At 31.2% G+C, this 18,314-nt stretch overlaps 2 protein-coding genes across 2 annotated transcripts in view; one reads left to right on the top strand and one right to left on the bottom strand.

Moving 5' to 3' along the window:
- Positions 1 to 18,314, bottom strand: part of LOC144836908 (melatonin receptor type 1B-B-like) — a 304,056-nt gene that overhangs the window by 114,519 nt on the left and 171,223 nt on the right. The window lies entirely within an intron of this gene.
- Positions 15,699 to 18,314, top strand: part of LOC144836936 (LIM domain transcription factor LMO4-like) — a 45,240-nt gene continuing 42,624 nt past the window's right edge. Inside the window, exon 1 of the mRNA XM_078691881.1 lies at positions 15,699 to 16,350. Coding sequence (XP_078548007.1) covers positions 16,302 to 16,350 — 49 coding nt within the window. The 5' untranslated portion in view covers positions 15,699 to 16,301. The remainder of the gene's footprint in view (positions 16,351 to 18,314) is intronic.

Here is an 18,314-nt window from a genome sequence, read left to right on the forward strand (position 1 = left end):
GTAGTTCTGTAGCAACATACCGAGTGGCATTGTTAGCTGGTAAACAGGTGTGATTCCAAAGTGACAACATTTTCCTCTTCAAGTTCCATAAATTTCTAAAAAGCAAATTGAACGTATGTCCTATAGGCCTAATTCCCTTATTACAGACACGAAGGGTGGGAACGGCTTTATTTAAAGGTCAGGTGCGGGCAAAAAATGTCTATTGATCATACATTCCAATAATTATCGATCTATAGTTTTCCCTATGTTTCATAATTTTTGGGATTTTATTTGTGTTACACAAGCTTGTTGAAAATAAGCACTTTCTTATCAGTGGGGGGATAGTTCAAATTACACAGTAAAATCTCTATTCTTTTGTACACAAATTTTGTAAATAGAGAGGCATTTTAAAAAGCTATGAAAAATAAACGGTGTCGTAAAAAATGTTATTAGATGACTAAAAATAGGTAATATAACTTGTATATTACATTTCTGGTATTTTTATTCAACTTCAGATTTTTATTTTCATGCTATAGCAAAAATTATCCACCGTATATCCACCATCTTTTTTCACCTTCTAGGGAGTCACCAGACATGTTCTTACATTAGGTTAACTACCTAACTACTGACAAAAAAGTATTCCTGGTTTTTATGGAAGAATTTTTTTAATTTAAGGGAAATTCATGTTTTTTCGTCTTGATTTCTGTTACAAATATTTGATTTAAGTACAATTAACCATATATTATATTTAAAATTCATGCCTGTACCTGAGCTTTAAGACAGTTTAACTTTTTCAGCCTGGTTCATTCTTTACTGATTTCGTTACTTCGGAATTTTTATCACAGGATACGTTTTTAACTTAATTTTGAACTATTTTCTTTTTCGAAGCGTGTATGGTATCTTAACAGTGCAAAAAGGGCGTGATCTTCCGATTTAGGTTTATCGGTCCGCGTAGCCAGTCTCCCTCGATGGTAAGAACACAATTCGTTTGTACTCTACATCCTGGCCAGGCCTAGACATCTAGTCACAATCAAGCAAAATGAAACATAGGTTTGGTGTTGACGTTAATAATCTGCTAAAATTACCCGTTTCATTTTGTATTTTAGATCGTTTGCTACAAACATTTAATTATGCTACAGAGGCGTTTACTGTTTATAAAATCTGAAACTCTATTCTTAGGTATAATTGTAAACGAACATCTAAGTTGGAAACCGCACCAATATTATGTTGCAAATAAAGTATCTAAATCTATAGGAATAATAAATAAACTGAAGTTTACTTTCCCTCAACATATTTTAATTACATTATACAATTCTCTTATCCTTCCTTATTTACAATAGGCCTACTGCAACCTTATTTGGTGCAGTGATTATCCTTCAAACATGGATAGGTTACTAAAACTCCAAAAACGTGTTGTTCGAATAATCAACCTAGCACCATTTGCCTCAACTTCTGAACCATTCTTAACCATAACTTAATTCGTTACCATGTCCTTTATGGAAACTCCTATTCGGAACACTCCTGTGAAACGAACGAGAGAAAAGATATATGTTTTAACATATTCAGGGGAAACTTTGTTTGGTCCCGAAGGTGTCCCAAGGTCCTACTGTGCTTATAGAACGCTGGTATACTACTTATCATTTCTTACAAATTCGATATAACGGTTATGCGGTTGATACCATTATATACCATGATATAGTCTTCTCGGATAAGGACTATAAACCGTAGGTCCAGTGTACACAGTTATAACATGTGTGCACTTTAAAGAACCCAGTTCATTATTCGAGAAGAGTAGGGAGTTACCCCGGTGAACTGGTTCACGAAATAGCCCCTGTATCAGAGGGATTTTGATTGATTTACTATTGGTAATCCTTGGCCACATTGCCTAAAGACATAAAATAAAAATATATAAATAAATATTATTGTTATGGTAAAGAAAAAGTGTACTATATGCAAGCGAAAAATGAAATTTGTGATATTCTATGCCTGTGCTTAATCAACTAAATTAATAAATACAAGATTTAGTAAAGAATGAAAATAAACGGAAAGGAAATAATGAAACTCGTACGCTTCCCTGTAATTATTTAATTATAAACAATTTTAATAAAGTCACCATAACGTCTGTTGCTTGAGTATCAATAAGACTTAATTTTGTAATTTTATATTATGGATTTAAGTTTCTTCATATACCTTAATGTTTGTAAATATAATATACGAATCGATATCTTTTATTCTATATTAATAATGGAATTATTTTGAAAATATTGTGTTCATGTATTAGCGTCCTATTTGACGTAAATGTGCTATTATTAACTTGTATTTCAATAGTGCAAATCATTCGTTACTGACGTATATTAAAAAGTGTTTTTAATAATAATATCTAACTTGTGACTCCTTGTTGTAACACGTGACTTCCAATAAAAACTAAAATTCTCTTTTTGCGATTAGATTCAACGAAGACACTTAATATTATAATTAAATTAGAGCCCCTTTAAGGGGACGCTTTTGGGACGTACCCAACAAAATGTCTCCGAATGAATACGGGTTGCCATAAGTTTTCAAACATTATTTCTCCACGTTCATTTCCGTGGTCTCTCAATCCTAAATTCCAAATATTTTTAATTAAGTTATGAAGAGGCGTGGTAATTTGTCGCTGTGGAACTCAAATTTTACAGCCGATTTTCCATTACTGATAGGCAATAGGCCTTATTAAATTTGACGCCTGATGTAGGCCCAAGTCACCCTAAATACGGTTTGTTAACATAATTCATGCGCTACATGAGTGGGACACTGTATAATAGATTTTGTGGATACAGTACAGAGCATCGGGAAAATTATTATAAGACGCGTTCATACAACACTCTTTACACGCATACGAAACGTGTGTTCACACGGGTCTTGAAACGCCCTTGTATCACTCACAATGCCATCAATCAGAATTATCAATATCCGTTAACAATACCATTTATATAAAACTAAACTTGATTATATCCACATACCTAATCGATTCGATTGACATTTGTCGATCCACCATAATGCGAACTGAAGTAATATCCCTAAGGAATATTTACTCTATGAATTAGCTGTTATTTACATTCAATTAGTCGTTAATATTATTTCCAAGACTAACTATTAAGTGGATTCCCTACAGCTAAATTTCCATTACAGTTTTCACATTTCGGGGACTTAATTACTCCGATGAGGTCACTGGAACCCTCATTACTACTATTACGCTGTAGCCTACACAATAGGAATATAAGGCGATTTCGAAAAGTAGAAAGGTAAGTTTCTTACATTTTCGGCCTAAGGTAGTTCACTGAAGACCAGCTGTTGACGGCGGAGTGTTTGCGACCGGTCGATAGCTAGGCCTGGAATTACAGTAGACCTATTATTAATTAGTCACGTATTTAAGGATATAATAACGACCGATTATTACCGAAAATCATCGTATATTGTAAAGGTAGGATGTGCAATGAAATAACTTGTTGGTTGGGGTTTTTGTTTGAATGCGATAGCCTGCTATTGTTGACTATTGCTTAAAAGAGTGATAGAAATAGTTATTATTTTCAGTGACGGATTTAGAGGGAACTCTTCCACTGAACACCCTTCCTCCTTCATAATCTTGAATTATTGTTATACTAACGGTACCAAATTGTATGAAAAAAATATAGAAAGTATCTGTTGACTGTATAAAAATACACAGTACGAATACAACTGTGTCGCCAAAAATTGTATCCATCGTCTAGGCCTACAGGACGAAATCGGTCGGTCAGTAGTGATAGTTAGGAGGCAGGTAGTAACATAAAAAATAATGTGTGGCTATTCCCCCTCCCTAACTCCAACTTATGTCGTACCGCACGTTAATTATCTGCAAATAATTCTATAGCCATATAATTTAAAATAGAATGTTGTACTAATACTATCTCATTTATGCAGACATTGGCTCTTTATTATAATCCTGTGCAACTAATTCCCGAAATCGTTATGCTATTGATTAAAGGGTGAGCTATAATAGTGATCATTAGTTTGCACCCGCTCGGGGTAATTAACGTTCACAGGGAACCTTGGGGCTAAGAACACAACACACCGACAGTGTAGTAGTCAAATTAACGGCGTATTAATGCCTCGTTTAGACATAAACTAAACACTTATTATCAACATAATGATCGAAACAGGTCAGGTTGGCTTTGTCATCGTTTTCAATTAAAATTGTCTGTTACCATGGTTTTGCCCTTTCGATATAAATAACTGTATAATTAGTGAAGCATGGAGCTTATTGTATAAAATGTAAATTGTCCTAATTACGGGTAGCTTCTGGCTATGATTGTTGATTTCTGAATTGAAAGAATTTTGATTTGCTTAGGCCTAGCACAGTTTTGTTCGGCACACACCATAATGTTTAGTCTCCCTCTAATTAAAAACCTCTCGTAGAACCGGGGGAGGTGGTTCCACTTGAATAATTACTAAATTACGCCATTTTACGACCTTCTGTGGTTATAATTTATTGATTTTTTTCCCGAACGGGAAGGAGATTCACACAACTACTGTCTTGATAATAATGATGATGGGTCAACCGGCTCAGACAGTGATTAAGTTCACTTAGGTTGACCCTGGTCTCCCCAATTTCAGTTTTTTGTTATGTATAAGCCAATACTGAAATAGACCGAATAAATAATGAAATGAAATAAAACCCTCCAACATCGCCGTCTCGTTCATATACTGACATGTATATGAAATAAATACATTTTCTCCTTTTGATTTGTTTTTATTTCGTAATCATTTATTGTTTAAATTCATACAATGAGTCATGTACTTAACTGTTAAAAAATATTATACAGTTCTTATGAAACTAGATATTTTACTGTACCTTTTTGTTGATGAAGTGGGGTTTATTTTGTTTTATTATTTTAAATTGAAACATATATAGGCCTATTTTTTGTTCACTCCGAGGTCACAAAAACTGGGTCTTAATTTCCATCGTGTCTTTTGCTGAACGAAAAGCGCTTAAAAATACGTGTGTACAGGTATTAATATTGACGTCAATCATGCGTTCGACGTACGCTCAAACAAGCAGATACATTTAATCAATTCACCTAAATTCGACAACAATAGGTTGACTAAATTAATTAATTATTGTTTACATTTTCTTCTCATTTAAATGTGATAAAGTTATGTTGTGTAAAAACTAATTTAGTCATTATTATGAACCTTTATAAACTTATAGTCAATAACCTCAGACTGGTTTGTACAAGCTGCGTGTTGGACCAATTATCTCACAGAATGATCATGTTCAGCATTCACGTTTTCCTAGACCTAAAAATAAACAACATTATTTATATTATTAATTTCCTTAATTAAATTCTTTGGTCAAAGCCTCTTAACAATAATAACGTCATTAAGGACACGTGTTTAAGTCACATATGCGAAAAATGATAAACACAGTGCCTACCAATTTGTACGCTGCAAAACATTAATTTGTACCATTCCAATCGTCTGTTTGATAAATATAGTGGGAACATCGACAACACTTTATAATGATATCACTTATTAATATAATTGTATGTCTCTTATCATTATTTGAGACTGATAAAATATTCGTCATGTTATCAAACTCAAATAACCTCAAACGCGTCTGTCTCGTGTCGCGTGATATTGTTAATATAATATTACTGAATATAAAAGGAACTGAAATTAAATATTCCCCAACAATTGCTTCATTCAAAGCTAGATACAGATCCCTTTTGTCCACAAGGCTAAACTGGTTTTTTGCCCTGATTGTTTTGTATTCAAGACAGGTCCACAATGCAAACAGGTTTTATTTTACCTGATTGTGTAGTCCTGTATAAAGATGTTGTTAAGTAAATTACTGTAAATGTATACTTGTTTAAACATTTCTTTTTATCAAACTAATGGTAAAATACGAAATGATACTTTCTTGACCGTTTTATTTTTCCTTTCATGTCATTCTTCTTAAGACGCTGTTCGTAAAAGTAACAACGAAACGGTCAAGAAGGTATTTTCAACCTAATTTCATTGGTTGATAAAAAGAAATTTCTATATTTAGTTAACATTACAACCCAGATGAACATTTACAATCATAAATGTAAACATATCTTAAAAGCAAACACATGGGATAGTGTATAGTTACCAGCTGATTACCAAAATATATTACTTAAGCTCTGTCTACACTGTCAAACTTTATGTGACAAATAAATGTGATGTTCCCATATATAGACATCACTACCATATTTAAGCATATCAATACCATATTTGGGCACATTTTTTGTTGTCAAACTAGTTTGATAGTGTAGACAGACCTTTTGGCAATACCGTGTATTCAGTCTTTTTACCTAATGAGTATATAGGTTTGAAAATTCTGAAAAAAATATTTAGACAAGTAAAATGAATCAATATTTTGAATATCATTATGAATATCAAATATAAAACGTTGATTTTTTTCCCCACGAAAAGGTCAACAAACAATAAAATATTCTTGAACTTGGTGTGACGCAATCATCTGTTGATGATCAAAATCTCCACCATACAAAACTTTATCTGATTTTCATTTCGTAAAGATATTATTGTTTAACCATTTTGTTTATTTTAATTGATAATTGAAATAATTGAATTATCGATATCTTGTCTCTTGGGTAATTAAATACTCATGTCTGCTGACAGCGAACTGTTGCACGTGGTTTTAGACGATGAATTTCAAAGATGAAAGATAACATATCCAAAACAGGAAGATAAAAATAATAATTAATATTTGATAACTAAACATTTCAGTACGAACATTGTCTCCTGCACCTTATAGTCCATGGGCCAGGTCCAGTTTTTTGCGAAAGCAGTATCAAATTGGTGGCAAATGCTACCATACATTTTTGGAAAGCTTAATATGTCTACTTTTCAGAAATCCATGATAGCAATGCCAATTGTACAGCTTAATAGTCATTTTTTAGGATTATATAACACCGCCTACGGAAAATATGCAACACAAAATTTTGGGGTAGGGGGTAACATTTTTGCTAATAACTTGGGATTGAGTGAACATATTTTCATTTTCTTTGTGTCAGTATGTAGTGTATAGACTGCTTGAGCATAATATATTTTTATAAGAAAATCCAACAATTATTGACGCCATTAGAGGTCAGAAGGTCATTGAACTTTAATAAAAAATGAATTTTTTTCTAATATTAACTTATAACTTTCAGTTTTTAACAAAAAAAATACAATAGATGTTATGCAAACTGATGTTTTCATGAACATATAGACCCAATAAACAAGAAAATTGAAGTTAAAGATTAACAAAATATGAATATACTGTGTATTATGAAGAAATTTGTTGTTTTTAGTAATTTGTAATCGTTTACAATTATGGGGTAGGGGGTAACATTTTTGCGAATAATTTACAATTTAGTTAACAGATTTGCATTTTCTTGCTATCAGTATGTAGTGTATAGATTGCCTAATTGCAATATACTTTTTAAAAATGAATCCCGCATTTATTGACATCTTTAGAGGTCAAAAGGTCACTGACCTTTAATCAAAAATGCAATTTCTTCTAAAATAGCCTATGAATTTCAATTTTAAACACAAAAATACAAGAAATCTTATGCAAACTAATGTTTTCTTAAACCTATAGACACAATAAATAAGAAAATTGAAGTTAACATTTTTTCAAAAATGAATATGCTGTTCATTATAAAGAAACTTGTTCGTCATTAGTAATTTGTGACAATTATGGGGTAGGGAGGAAATTTTTGCAAATAACTTAAGATTTAGTTAACAGATTTACATTTTCTTGTTATCATTATGTAGTGTATGGATTTCTTTATTGTAATATACTTTCAAAAAATGAATCCAACATCTATTGATGACTTTTAGAGGTCAAAGGTCAATGACCTTTAATCAAAAATGCAATTTCTTCTAAATTAACTTATAAATTTCAATTTTAAACACAAAAATATATAGAGATCTTATGTTAATGTTTTCCCAAACCTATAGACACAATGAACAAGAAAATTGAAGTTAAACAAACAAATATTCTGTGAATTTATGAGGACATTCTGTCTGTTAATAGTAATTTCTTAATAACAATTATAGGGTAAGGGGTTACATTTTTCCTAATAACTTTGTATTTAGTGATCACATTTGCATTTTTTTTGGTATTAATATGTACTGTTTAGGTTGCTTAATTGTTATATTCATTTTGAAAAAAATAAAATGTAACATATATTGACATCTTCTTAGGTCAAATGGTCATTGAACATTTAAAAAATGCAATTTCGTCCAAATTTACATTAATATAGTTTCAATATTTAACGCAAAAATACAACAAATCTAATACAAACTTTTTTTAAACCTATAAAGACAATGGACAAGAAATTGAAGTTAAAGATTAAAAACAAATAAACATGTGTACAGTAATAATATTAAGCATTGTGACCGTATTAGTAATTTGTAATTATTCAAAATTATGGGGTAAGGGGTAACATTTTTGCTAATAACTTTGAATTTAGTGAACAGATTTTGCCTTTCTTGGTACCAATAATTAGTATATCAACTGTTTAATTGCTATAATATTAAAACATTATCAAATTGTTATTACCAATAGATTTATGTGGTTTTTATTTTATTAAACCTATAGAAAAATATTCACCGTTTAGTATTGTTATAGGTTACGAAATAACATGACTTTTTGGAGGGTATACATTATTTGATTTATTATTAATTAAAAATATCGTTGATGTTTTATTGTTATTACATATTGATAATAATAAACATATCCAGCTTCTGTGTTGTAAATTGTTTTTTATAATTTACATATTCCAAACATTCAATTGTCTATAGTAATCATAGAAATGACAATTGTTTAGATTACCAATTATATCTGTAATTGATCTGTAAATGATAAGATATTATAAGGTTATAAATGTTCATCTCGTCTGCAAATGCAAATTAGGTAGTTTTCTTCTTCTTTTTTTAAAACAAAACTGTTATGGTATTGTAATATTACAGGACAATAACATTTTCCTTCATCTTGATTTAAAGAAAACAGTTAGTTTATTCAAACTCATTAATATGTCAATTTTTTAGATTTTTATATTAGCTGCAGTTCAGCAATTCACACTTACTAGGAAATTTACACTACAGCCTCAGAGACCGGTGGCGCTTCCACATACGTTTGGAAGAACTGGGTATCTCTCTGTTTTCATATCTCAGTTTGAATTATATTGGAGGATAACTCTGACACAACCACCTAAAGTTAGGTGAGAAGATCCAGTCAATGCAATTTACACAGGAAGGAAAAATCATTTCTGGTATCTTCAGAAGAGACTGTCATGTATACTTTACATTTTCTTCATTGATAACAGACGCCACTGAGCCAAATAGTGTTTCTATCCATTGTTGGATGCCCTTCACATCTCTAGAGAATACAGACTGAAGACTATAACGTGCTGTACCAGAGTACTTGGTTCTAGTATTTTTGTCAGCTTTTTCCATAACATTTTAAAAGATATTAGCGGTAACATTGATCAAAATCGGGAAACTTGCAAAGTATCACATTCCAAAATGTCAAGGAACATTGTACAAGATCATACTTCATTTTGCGATAACAAAATCATGTCTTTTTAAGATTTCCATATATACCCAGTTGTTTTAAATGATGTAGGCTCCACTGGAATTTGACGATGTAATATAATAGAATTAATTCCTAGAAAGTGTGAATTGCTAAACTGCAGCTGATATGCAGATCTGAAACATTTACCTATTGTATTGTATAATGAGTTCATTTTTGTAAACCAAGATACAGGAAATTGTCAGATGAACATTTATAGAAAAGAATATCTTTTAAATACAAATTTAATTGGTAGGCCCTAGTGTCATTTTTAAAATTACTATATAAGTCGATTAATTCATTTAAAGTACAAAATGTAAAATAATAACAATTTACACAGTATAGCCTAAAAACTAGAGCAGCAGCGTGAAAATAACCAAATACCCTATCAAAAGTAGTGGAGCTGTACATTAGCTTGGTGGTTAACGTGCTTGCCTTCCAATCCCAAGGTCCGGGGTTTAATCCTGGCCTAGTGCCAATTCTTCACGATAAATTATAAAATAGTTTATCCATCCTGTAATTTTACGATGAAATAAATGTTTTTATAAAGCTCTATATCCTCATATTAAAACAAAATCATTAATTTTTTTTTTCAATAAATAAAATAATGTATACCCTCCAACAAGTCATGCATAATGTTATTTTGTACCCCACAACAACACTAAATACTACAATTTTTCAATTTGTCTACAGGCTTTAAATAAAACTACACAGCCACTATTGGTAATATTATTTGAGATCAAAATGTTGCATAATTTTTTGATATAACAATTTTTAATTAAACAGTTTATACAGTACCCTACTTATTGTTACCAAGAAATGCAAAATATGTTTAATAAATTCAAAGTTATTAGCAAAAATGTTACCCCTTACCCCATCATTTTTAAGGATTACAAATTACTAATACGGTCAAAATTCTTCATATTGTTAGGGCCTATACATGTTTATTTGTGTTTAATCTGTAACTTCAATTTGTATTTGTACATTGTCTGTATAGGTTTAAAAAAAACACCAGTTTGTAATAGATTTCTGGTATTTTTTTGTTTAAAATTGAAACTTTATTCATGTTAAATTTTGACGAAATTGTATATTTTGTTAATGTTCAATGACCCTTTGACCTACAATGATGTTAATATGTTACGTTTTATTTTGTCAACATGAATATAACAATTAGCCAACCTACACAGTACATATTAATACAAAAAAAAGCAAATTTGATCACTAAATACAAAGTTATTAGAAAAAATGTTACCCCTTACCCTATAATTGTTAATAACAAAGTATTATTAACGGACAAAATGTCTTCATAAATTCATAGAATATTTGTTTGTTTAATTTTAATTTCTTGTCTATATGTTTATGAAAACATAAACATAAGATCTCTTATAAGTTTGTGTTTAAAATTGAAATGTATAAGTTATTTTAGAAGAAATTGCATTTTTGATTGAAGGTGATTGACCTTTGACCTCTAAAGATGTCAATAAATGTTGGATTCATTTTTTAAAAGTATATTACAATTAGGCAATCTATACACTACATACTGATAGCAAGAAAATGCAAATCTGTTAACTAAATTGTAAGTTATTCGCAAACATGTTACCCCCTACCCCATAATTGTAAACGATTACAAATTACTGAACACGAACAAATTTCTTCATAATACATAGCATATTCATTTTTTGTTATTCTTTAATTTCAATTTTCTTGTTTATTGGGTCTATATGTTCATGAAAATATCTGTTTGCATAATATCTATTGTATTTTTTTGATTAAAAACTGAAAGTTATAAGTTAATATTAGAAAAAAAATCGTTTTTTATTAATTAAAGTTCAATGACCTTCTGACCTCTAATGTCGTCAATATTTGTTGGATTAACTTAGAAAAATATATTACGCTTAAGCAGTCTATACACTACATACTGATACCAAGAAAATGCAAATATGTTCACTCAATCCCAAGTTATTAGCAAAAATGTTACCCCCTACCCCATTATTGTCAAAGATTACTAATGACGAACAAGTTTCTTTATAATGCACAGCATATTCAATTTTGAAAAAATGTTAAATTCAATTTTCTTATTTATTGTGTCTATAGGTTTAAGAAAAAATTAGTTTGCATAAGATTTCTTGTATTTTTGTGTTTAAAATTGAAATTTATAAGCTAATTTAGAAGAAATTGCATTTTTGATTAAAGGTCAGTGACCTCTGACCTCTAAAGATGTCAATAAATGCGGGATTCATTTTTAAAAAGTGTATTACAATTAGGCAATCTATACACTACATATTGATAGCAAGAAAATGCAAATCTGTTAACTAAATTGTAAATTATTCGCAAAAATGTTACCCCCTACCCCATAATTGTAAACGATTACAAATTACTAAAAACAACAAATTTCTTCATAATACACAGTATATTCATATTTTGTTATTCTTTAACTTCAATTTTCTTGTTTATTGGGTCTATATGTTCATGAAAACATCAGTTTGCATAACATCTATTTTTTTTTTTTGTTAAAAACTGAAAGTTTTAAGTTAATATTAGAAAAAAATTCATTTTTTATTAAAGTTCAATGACCTTCTGACCTCTAATGGCGTCAATAATTGTTAGATTTACTTATAAAAATATATTATGCTTACGCAGTCTATACACTACATACTGACAAAAAGAAAATGCAAATATGTTCACTCAATCCCAAGTTATTAGCAAAAATGTTACCCCCTACCCCAAAATTTTGTGCTGCATATTTTCCGTAGGCGGTGTTATATAATCCTAAAAATTGACTATTAAGCTGTACAATTGACATTGCTATCATGGATTTCTGAAAAGTAGACATATTAAGCTTTCCAAAAATGTATGGTAGCATTTGCCACCAATTTGATACCGAAAAAATGTCTGGCCCATGGACTATTATGTTGTTTATGCTGTTCAAGTTGATATTAACAATTAAATTAAATTTCATAATTTATATGTACAATGTCTTGTAACGCAATGTTTTAACAGATGGTGAAAAAACGGGACAAAACCACGTAACAAAAAAAAAATTAATTATAAAAATTATGTATAAACATAATTTCACTACGATGGAGTGTGACCAGGAGTTTTAGTTTCATGTTTGTTTTGGCATAAGTTGTGTTCACACTATCCTCTATGTCGTTAACTCCGAGATAACTCAGATTGGTATTAGAGGTACATCCGAAGTTAACAACATCATATGGGGGATTGTCGAGCTTTCAAATGGTACAAAAATGACGTTAAATGATCAATTATGGTCCCGGATGCAGTGCGTACGATTTAACTGGGCATTTGCGCATGGGCAGATTAATATTTTTTATATAAAGTGTGGTCTCCTTTCTTACCGTCCCAAAACGAGAACTCGTTATTAATCGGTCGTTTGAACGCAAAACAAGTTAAACCTATTGATGCACTGATGGAGAAAAGAGCATATGTTGTATAACTGTGTCATTATTTTGACTTAATATTACTTCCCTCGTCTCTTTTCATTACTAAAAACTGTCTATTGTCCCTTATGTTTACGTTAAATTAAGCATATATGTGCAGTGATGGTTTTATAACGTAATTTCATCTGTTAAAGATGATGATGATATTAAAAATGAAATGACAAATAATTTATAAGAATGCCAATTCATATCAATCATTAATATCATTTTTGTAAAGTTTTAATGAAAACGACGGAAAGGATAATAATAAGCAAATTTCATATTATAAAGTTATCTATACCAATATCTTTATTAGGAAGAGTACGCACGTAATATTAGTAACTTAATTACGATGATTGCACTGGACTCTTCAGATGAGACTGTCGGGTTGGTTATTAAATTCTGTGTTCTTTTTTAATATCGAGCGATGTCCTTGTGATATCTGTCGTAAAAATCAAATCAAAAGAATAGGACACATTCCCTTTCTAATTCAGTTATTTATTAAATCTATGATATGGCGATAAATGATTGACATAATGACGTCATCTGCCTAATTGCAACGACTTTGTAAGATAAAGTGCCAGTAGAACTACCGCAAAGCGACTGGATTGTTAGACTATTTTCTAATTAAATTTCTCATAAGGAAATTAAAACTTTACAGTATTCATGAAAATAGATGGATTTGAAACGAGACAAATATTAAAAAATATTTTCTGTCAAATTTCTATGAGAGGTGTCAGTTTGTTTCTACGCCTCGATATTAAAATCATCAAAATAAATGACAGTCCAATAAGTAATAACTACATTTTTTAATAAACCAAATTAACTTAAAAGGTTAATTAAGACTTGTCTTAATATCCAATGATATTCCGTAATATGTTTAGCTAATATAAATGTCAATTGGCAATCATACGGATTTCAGATATTATTCAAAATGTCAAATTATATTAAACTTACACCTAGTACACCTCTGCCTTACATGCTTTCACATAACAGTGTCATATGTGACACTATATTCCTAACTTTAAAATGATACACTATGTGTAATTCACGCTGTGAACTGTATCTTATAATTTGTCTCGAAACTGAATAAATTGTGTCCTTTGTCTGATACAGTGCAGAACATTTAGTAAAGTTACTAAAAAAATGACAATTTTGTCATGGGTGGATCTCAATGGCGATACAAATAACATAAGCAAAACTAAAATAAAAAAAAGTAGGCCTACAGCCCGAAAAATAGTCCTGCAGAGCTTTCGGGTGCACTAACCATTCCTCAGTGCAAATTACTTCTTATGAAATCCATATTACATTGCTTATTGTTTCTTGTGTTACTGTCCCTTGAATAAAAAAATATATATTTGGTAAAGAAAAAGGAACTCAACTACTAAAATGATTTAGGCCTACTGTAGTTAGTGAAATTTTTGGCTTAACGTTGGTGCTACATGAACTAAGGTATACGCGATTTAAAGACGTTTACCCAGGATTTTTAGTCGCGTGGTCGCGTGCAACGTGACTCTACAGCTCACTATGTCGGTCGGTTGGTCGGTCGGTCGGTAAACACTAACTTGAGCACGCGACTGCAGCCATGTATAGGGCTACAGCATTTACAATACAATACAGTACAATTATAATTATAGGCCACACATGTAAATACTGGAATAAGCTAGGTTCCTTTTAATTGCAAGTACCCCCTCTATAGTGTGATGTTTCTCTGTAGTTTACTGACGGTTTAAATTACGAAATTCTAAAGAGTAGGCCTAAAGTTAATTTGTTTGAATATATTTAATCAATAAATGAAATAATTAATTAATTAAACTAGTGTTATGAATGTTTACACCCAGTAATTAATAATTCCTTATTCTAAAAATATAATATTCTATGCTCAATTTAGTAACTGGAGACATATCGCTGCTTTTATGTTACTTTCAATTAAATATCCTCCTGAGTTAATTTAAAAATTGATTATTTGATTCTTAGTCAATAAGCCGTAGTTAATTAGTTTATTTCGCGCATGCGCTACGTGTATCTCAATTTGCGTTATGATTGTCATCTATTCGATATCAATACTCTACTCGATGTCCACGAAAATTAGTTTCTTTAGTTTGTAAATCGAAATGAGAATTATTCAATAAGGTGAACAATTTCGATGATAAATCTTACGGAGAGCTAATTTCCGATTTTCGGATAGAATCTCAGACTGGCAGCTGGTTCAAATGGACGAACGTATTAGAACTGAACAAATAATTGGACCCTTAAATGTTAAAAAAAAAACAACAAAGTAATTACCTACACTGCCTAGGAGTAATTGATTACGTTGTCAATTAAACGTAAAGGCAAGTGTTCCGAATGAATTTTCATTAATGTATAATATGTATCAAAACAGAACCACTGTTAATGTAGATTAGTCCATAATTTTTATCGGTGAAAATTGTAATATTTGAATTCATTGTGACATGTAATTTAATCATCTATGCATGAAAATATATACAGTAACATGTATTTAGGTATATATACCATGTTGAAAACATATTTGTAATGAGTTCTGGTTGTAATTGGAATTGTATATGTTCATAGTTTGTACGTGCTTGATTAATAATCCCCCTATTTAATAATAGACGCTTCCAATTGACCGAAGAATATAATAACACATGATATATGAAATAGCGCCCGTTTAGTTGTTATTGAATGTGCAACGTAGTGAAGGAAAAGCTCTCAGCACATGTGATTAATTCTCAGCTAAAACTAGTCCATTTCATTGAATTGTAGTATCGAGTGACAGGCCGTTTCAGACGATACGATTAAAATCGGCTAAGTGATCAGGAATCTAGCAGTGCACGACCGGAGCTGGCACGGCGAACGTCAAGGATAGTATAGCTGAACTAGTCTTCGTTCTTAGGCCTAGCATGATAAGCTTAGAGGCTTGCAAGATTCTCGAGTATTAAGTGCGTTCTTTGCTTTGTTTCTATGGTTACTTGGATTTAAATTGTAGGTATAAATGCTGATCTTTCACTGACAAATCATCGGAGGATAATACAATTCTCTACCAGGCTTAATAGATAGAGTTAAGCACGATATTTATTCCTATCTACAACATACAATTCGCAGCAGTGTAGATAGCAAGGAGGAAAACCTATCATTTTTCACTTGTGGACTTAACGTCAGATTCTCGCTATTTTGGACCAACTGATGACCATAAATGTTGTATAAGGACCAAGTCGATTTTGTTTATTTGTGATTTATTATAGACTAAATTCATTCAGTGATCGATGATGTCAAACGGTCCATCGACACATTCTAAGTTAATGTTCGAAACTGGTAAGTAATATTCATGTTTATATAAATTATAATTATCATTTATAGGCCTCTGGATAACCTTTGAACACCCAGTGTCGTGATATATTGAAAATTAATTAACTTATAAACGGTGAAAATGAGGAAAGTATGTGTTGTCAGAATAAGAAAAAGTCCCCACAAATGAGATTCGAACCCGAAATCTTCTGCTTTCAGAGAAGTTACCGTCTCTCTATCATCATCCACTGATTGGAGCTTTTTCCATCCGTCTTAACATTTAAGAGACCGCTGTTCAACATGTCTATTCCTCGTTTCATTTCATTTAAAACCCAATTATTTTTAGACTTGTGTGTTATATATCCAATTATCCTCCTTTTTCCCCAAAAATCCCTTGTTATTCGCAGTATTTCTCCTACTCAATCGACCTTCCCTCGTTCCCACACTCGTGAGAAATACACATAGTGTTTACAGTCACCATGCGTACAACACAACATACGCCAGTGAGTGTTAATTATTAAGAACAACGCGGTATGGTGCGGTAATTATTTTACGGCCGCCGTCTATCATAGAGATGATTGATGCCACACATATTAACGTATTAAAACTCCCATTAATAGTCATGCCAATGAATTACTATTCTTGGTATTAATAAATGTAATTATACCGTAGTAGTCTTGCGTTAATATTTTGGCAAGTAGATGAAATTAATCTCGTTTCTAATAGACTATATGAGATGAGTTTATCGATGTCCACAAACTATTCCTGTATTTTCACAGTTATTATTTTGTTCATTAAACGTTCGTATTATTTTGGTTATTATCCATTTCCAATATAACACAATGTTTGACACGTCATTGGTAAAATTAGTATATAAAGCAGTATACTAACTAATATTTGTTTCAACCATGTCAAATTAAAAGTAAGAATTGTTTTGTATCGATACCTAGATCATTTAATACGTACTCTATTAAGTATATAACGACATTTAAAACCGTTTTGCCAAAACTACTGTACTCTTTAATCAAAATTATGTGTTTAAGGGCTTTTCTTGTATTAATATATCGTGTTTTTAGACTCATGATTCCTTACTGTTAGTATACTGTCTGTCCCTAATTCTTATACATTGGTGCTTACTAGGGCTATATACAATACATAATCACGTTGTGAATGTCTATTATACATGTAAACGCATGTTGAAATAGTACGATACTACGTATACCGCAAAGAGTCTGTCTTTTTTTCTGAAAGGTTCAGTACAGTAGCCACGAATACGGTACTGTACTGTACATGAAGGTTCCGATACGGGAGATATTGGCAAATAGTAGGCCGTGCCTAGGACTTCTTAATTTATTTAATAACATATTTATCCAAGATTTCACAATCAGGTAAAAAGAAAAAACTGTTTTACATTGCGGTCCTGTCTTAGATACGAAAAGTATAATACTACAACTGTATATCCCTCATGGTAGGAAATTAGATAGTACGTTAATAAACTATCCAAGTGGACGTGTCAACCATTTTAAGTTTTGTTCTTAACAGTTGTAGAAAGAAATGCTAAACTGAATCCGTTAGGCCAATATTTTGCATTGTGTGTTTAGGAGGGGCAGGCCCGCTGGAAATTCCCTTTTCTCACCTTCGCCGAATATTATTGAATTGTACGAACTGATCTACACATGTGGTCAGATTTTATACATAAAAAATACTAGCAACACGTACCAATAACGTTAATCATTAATAGCCCTCTGTCCCACAAAGGTTTGTTTACAGTATTCTCCATTAACCCAACACTATAAGCGGCCGATGATTGACCGATTCACCTGCGGTAGAGGGAAAAGGTGCGTTGTATGTGTGTGGTGGTAAACATGTGTAATTACATAAAGACTGTCCGCATATTATTAATTAACCATAGTGTACAGTGCCCCTTCTGTACGACGAAAGTTTATAGAAACTTTTTGCGATGCGAACTCCGTTTGAACGTTCACGATTTT

This window comes from Antedon bifida, chromosome 3 (assembly GCF_963402885.1).
Source record: "Antedon bifida chromosome 3, ecAntBifi1.1, whole genome shotgun sequence".
NCBI classification, from domain to species: Eukaryota; Metazoa; Echinodermata; class Crinoidea; order Comatulida; family Antedonidae; genus Antedon; species Antedon bifida.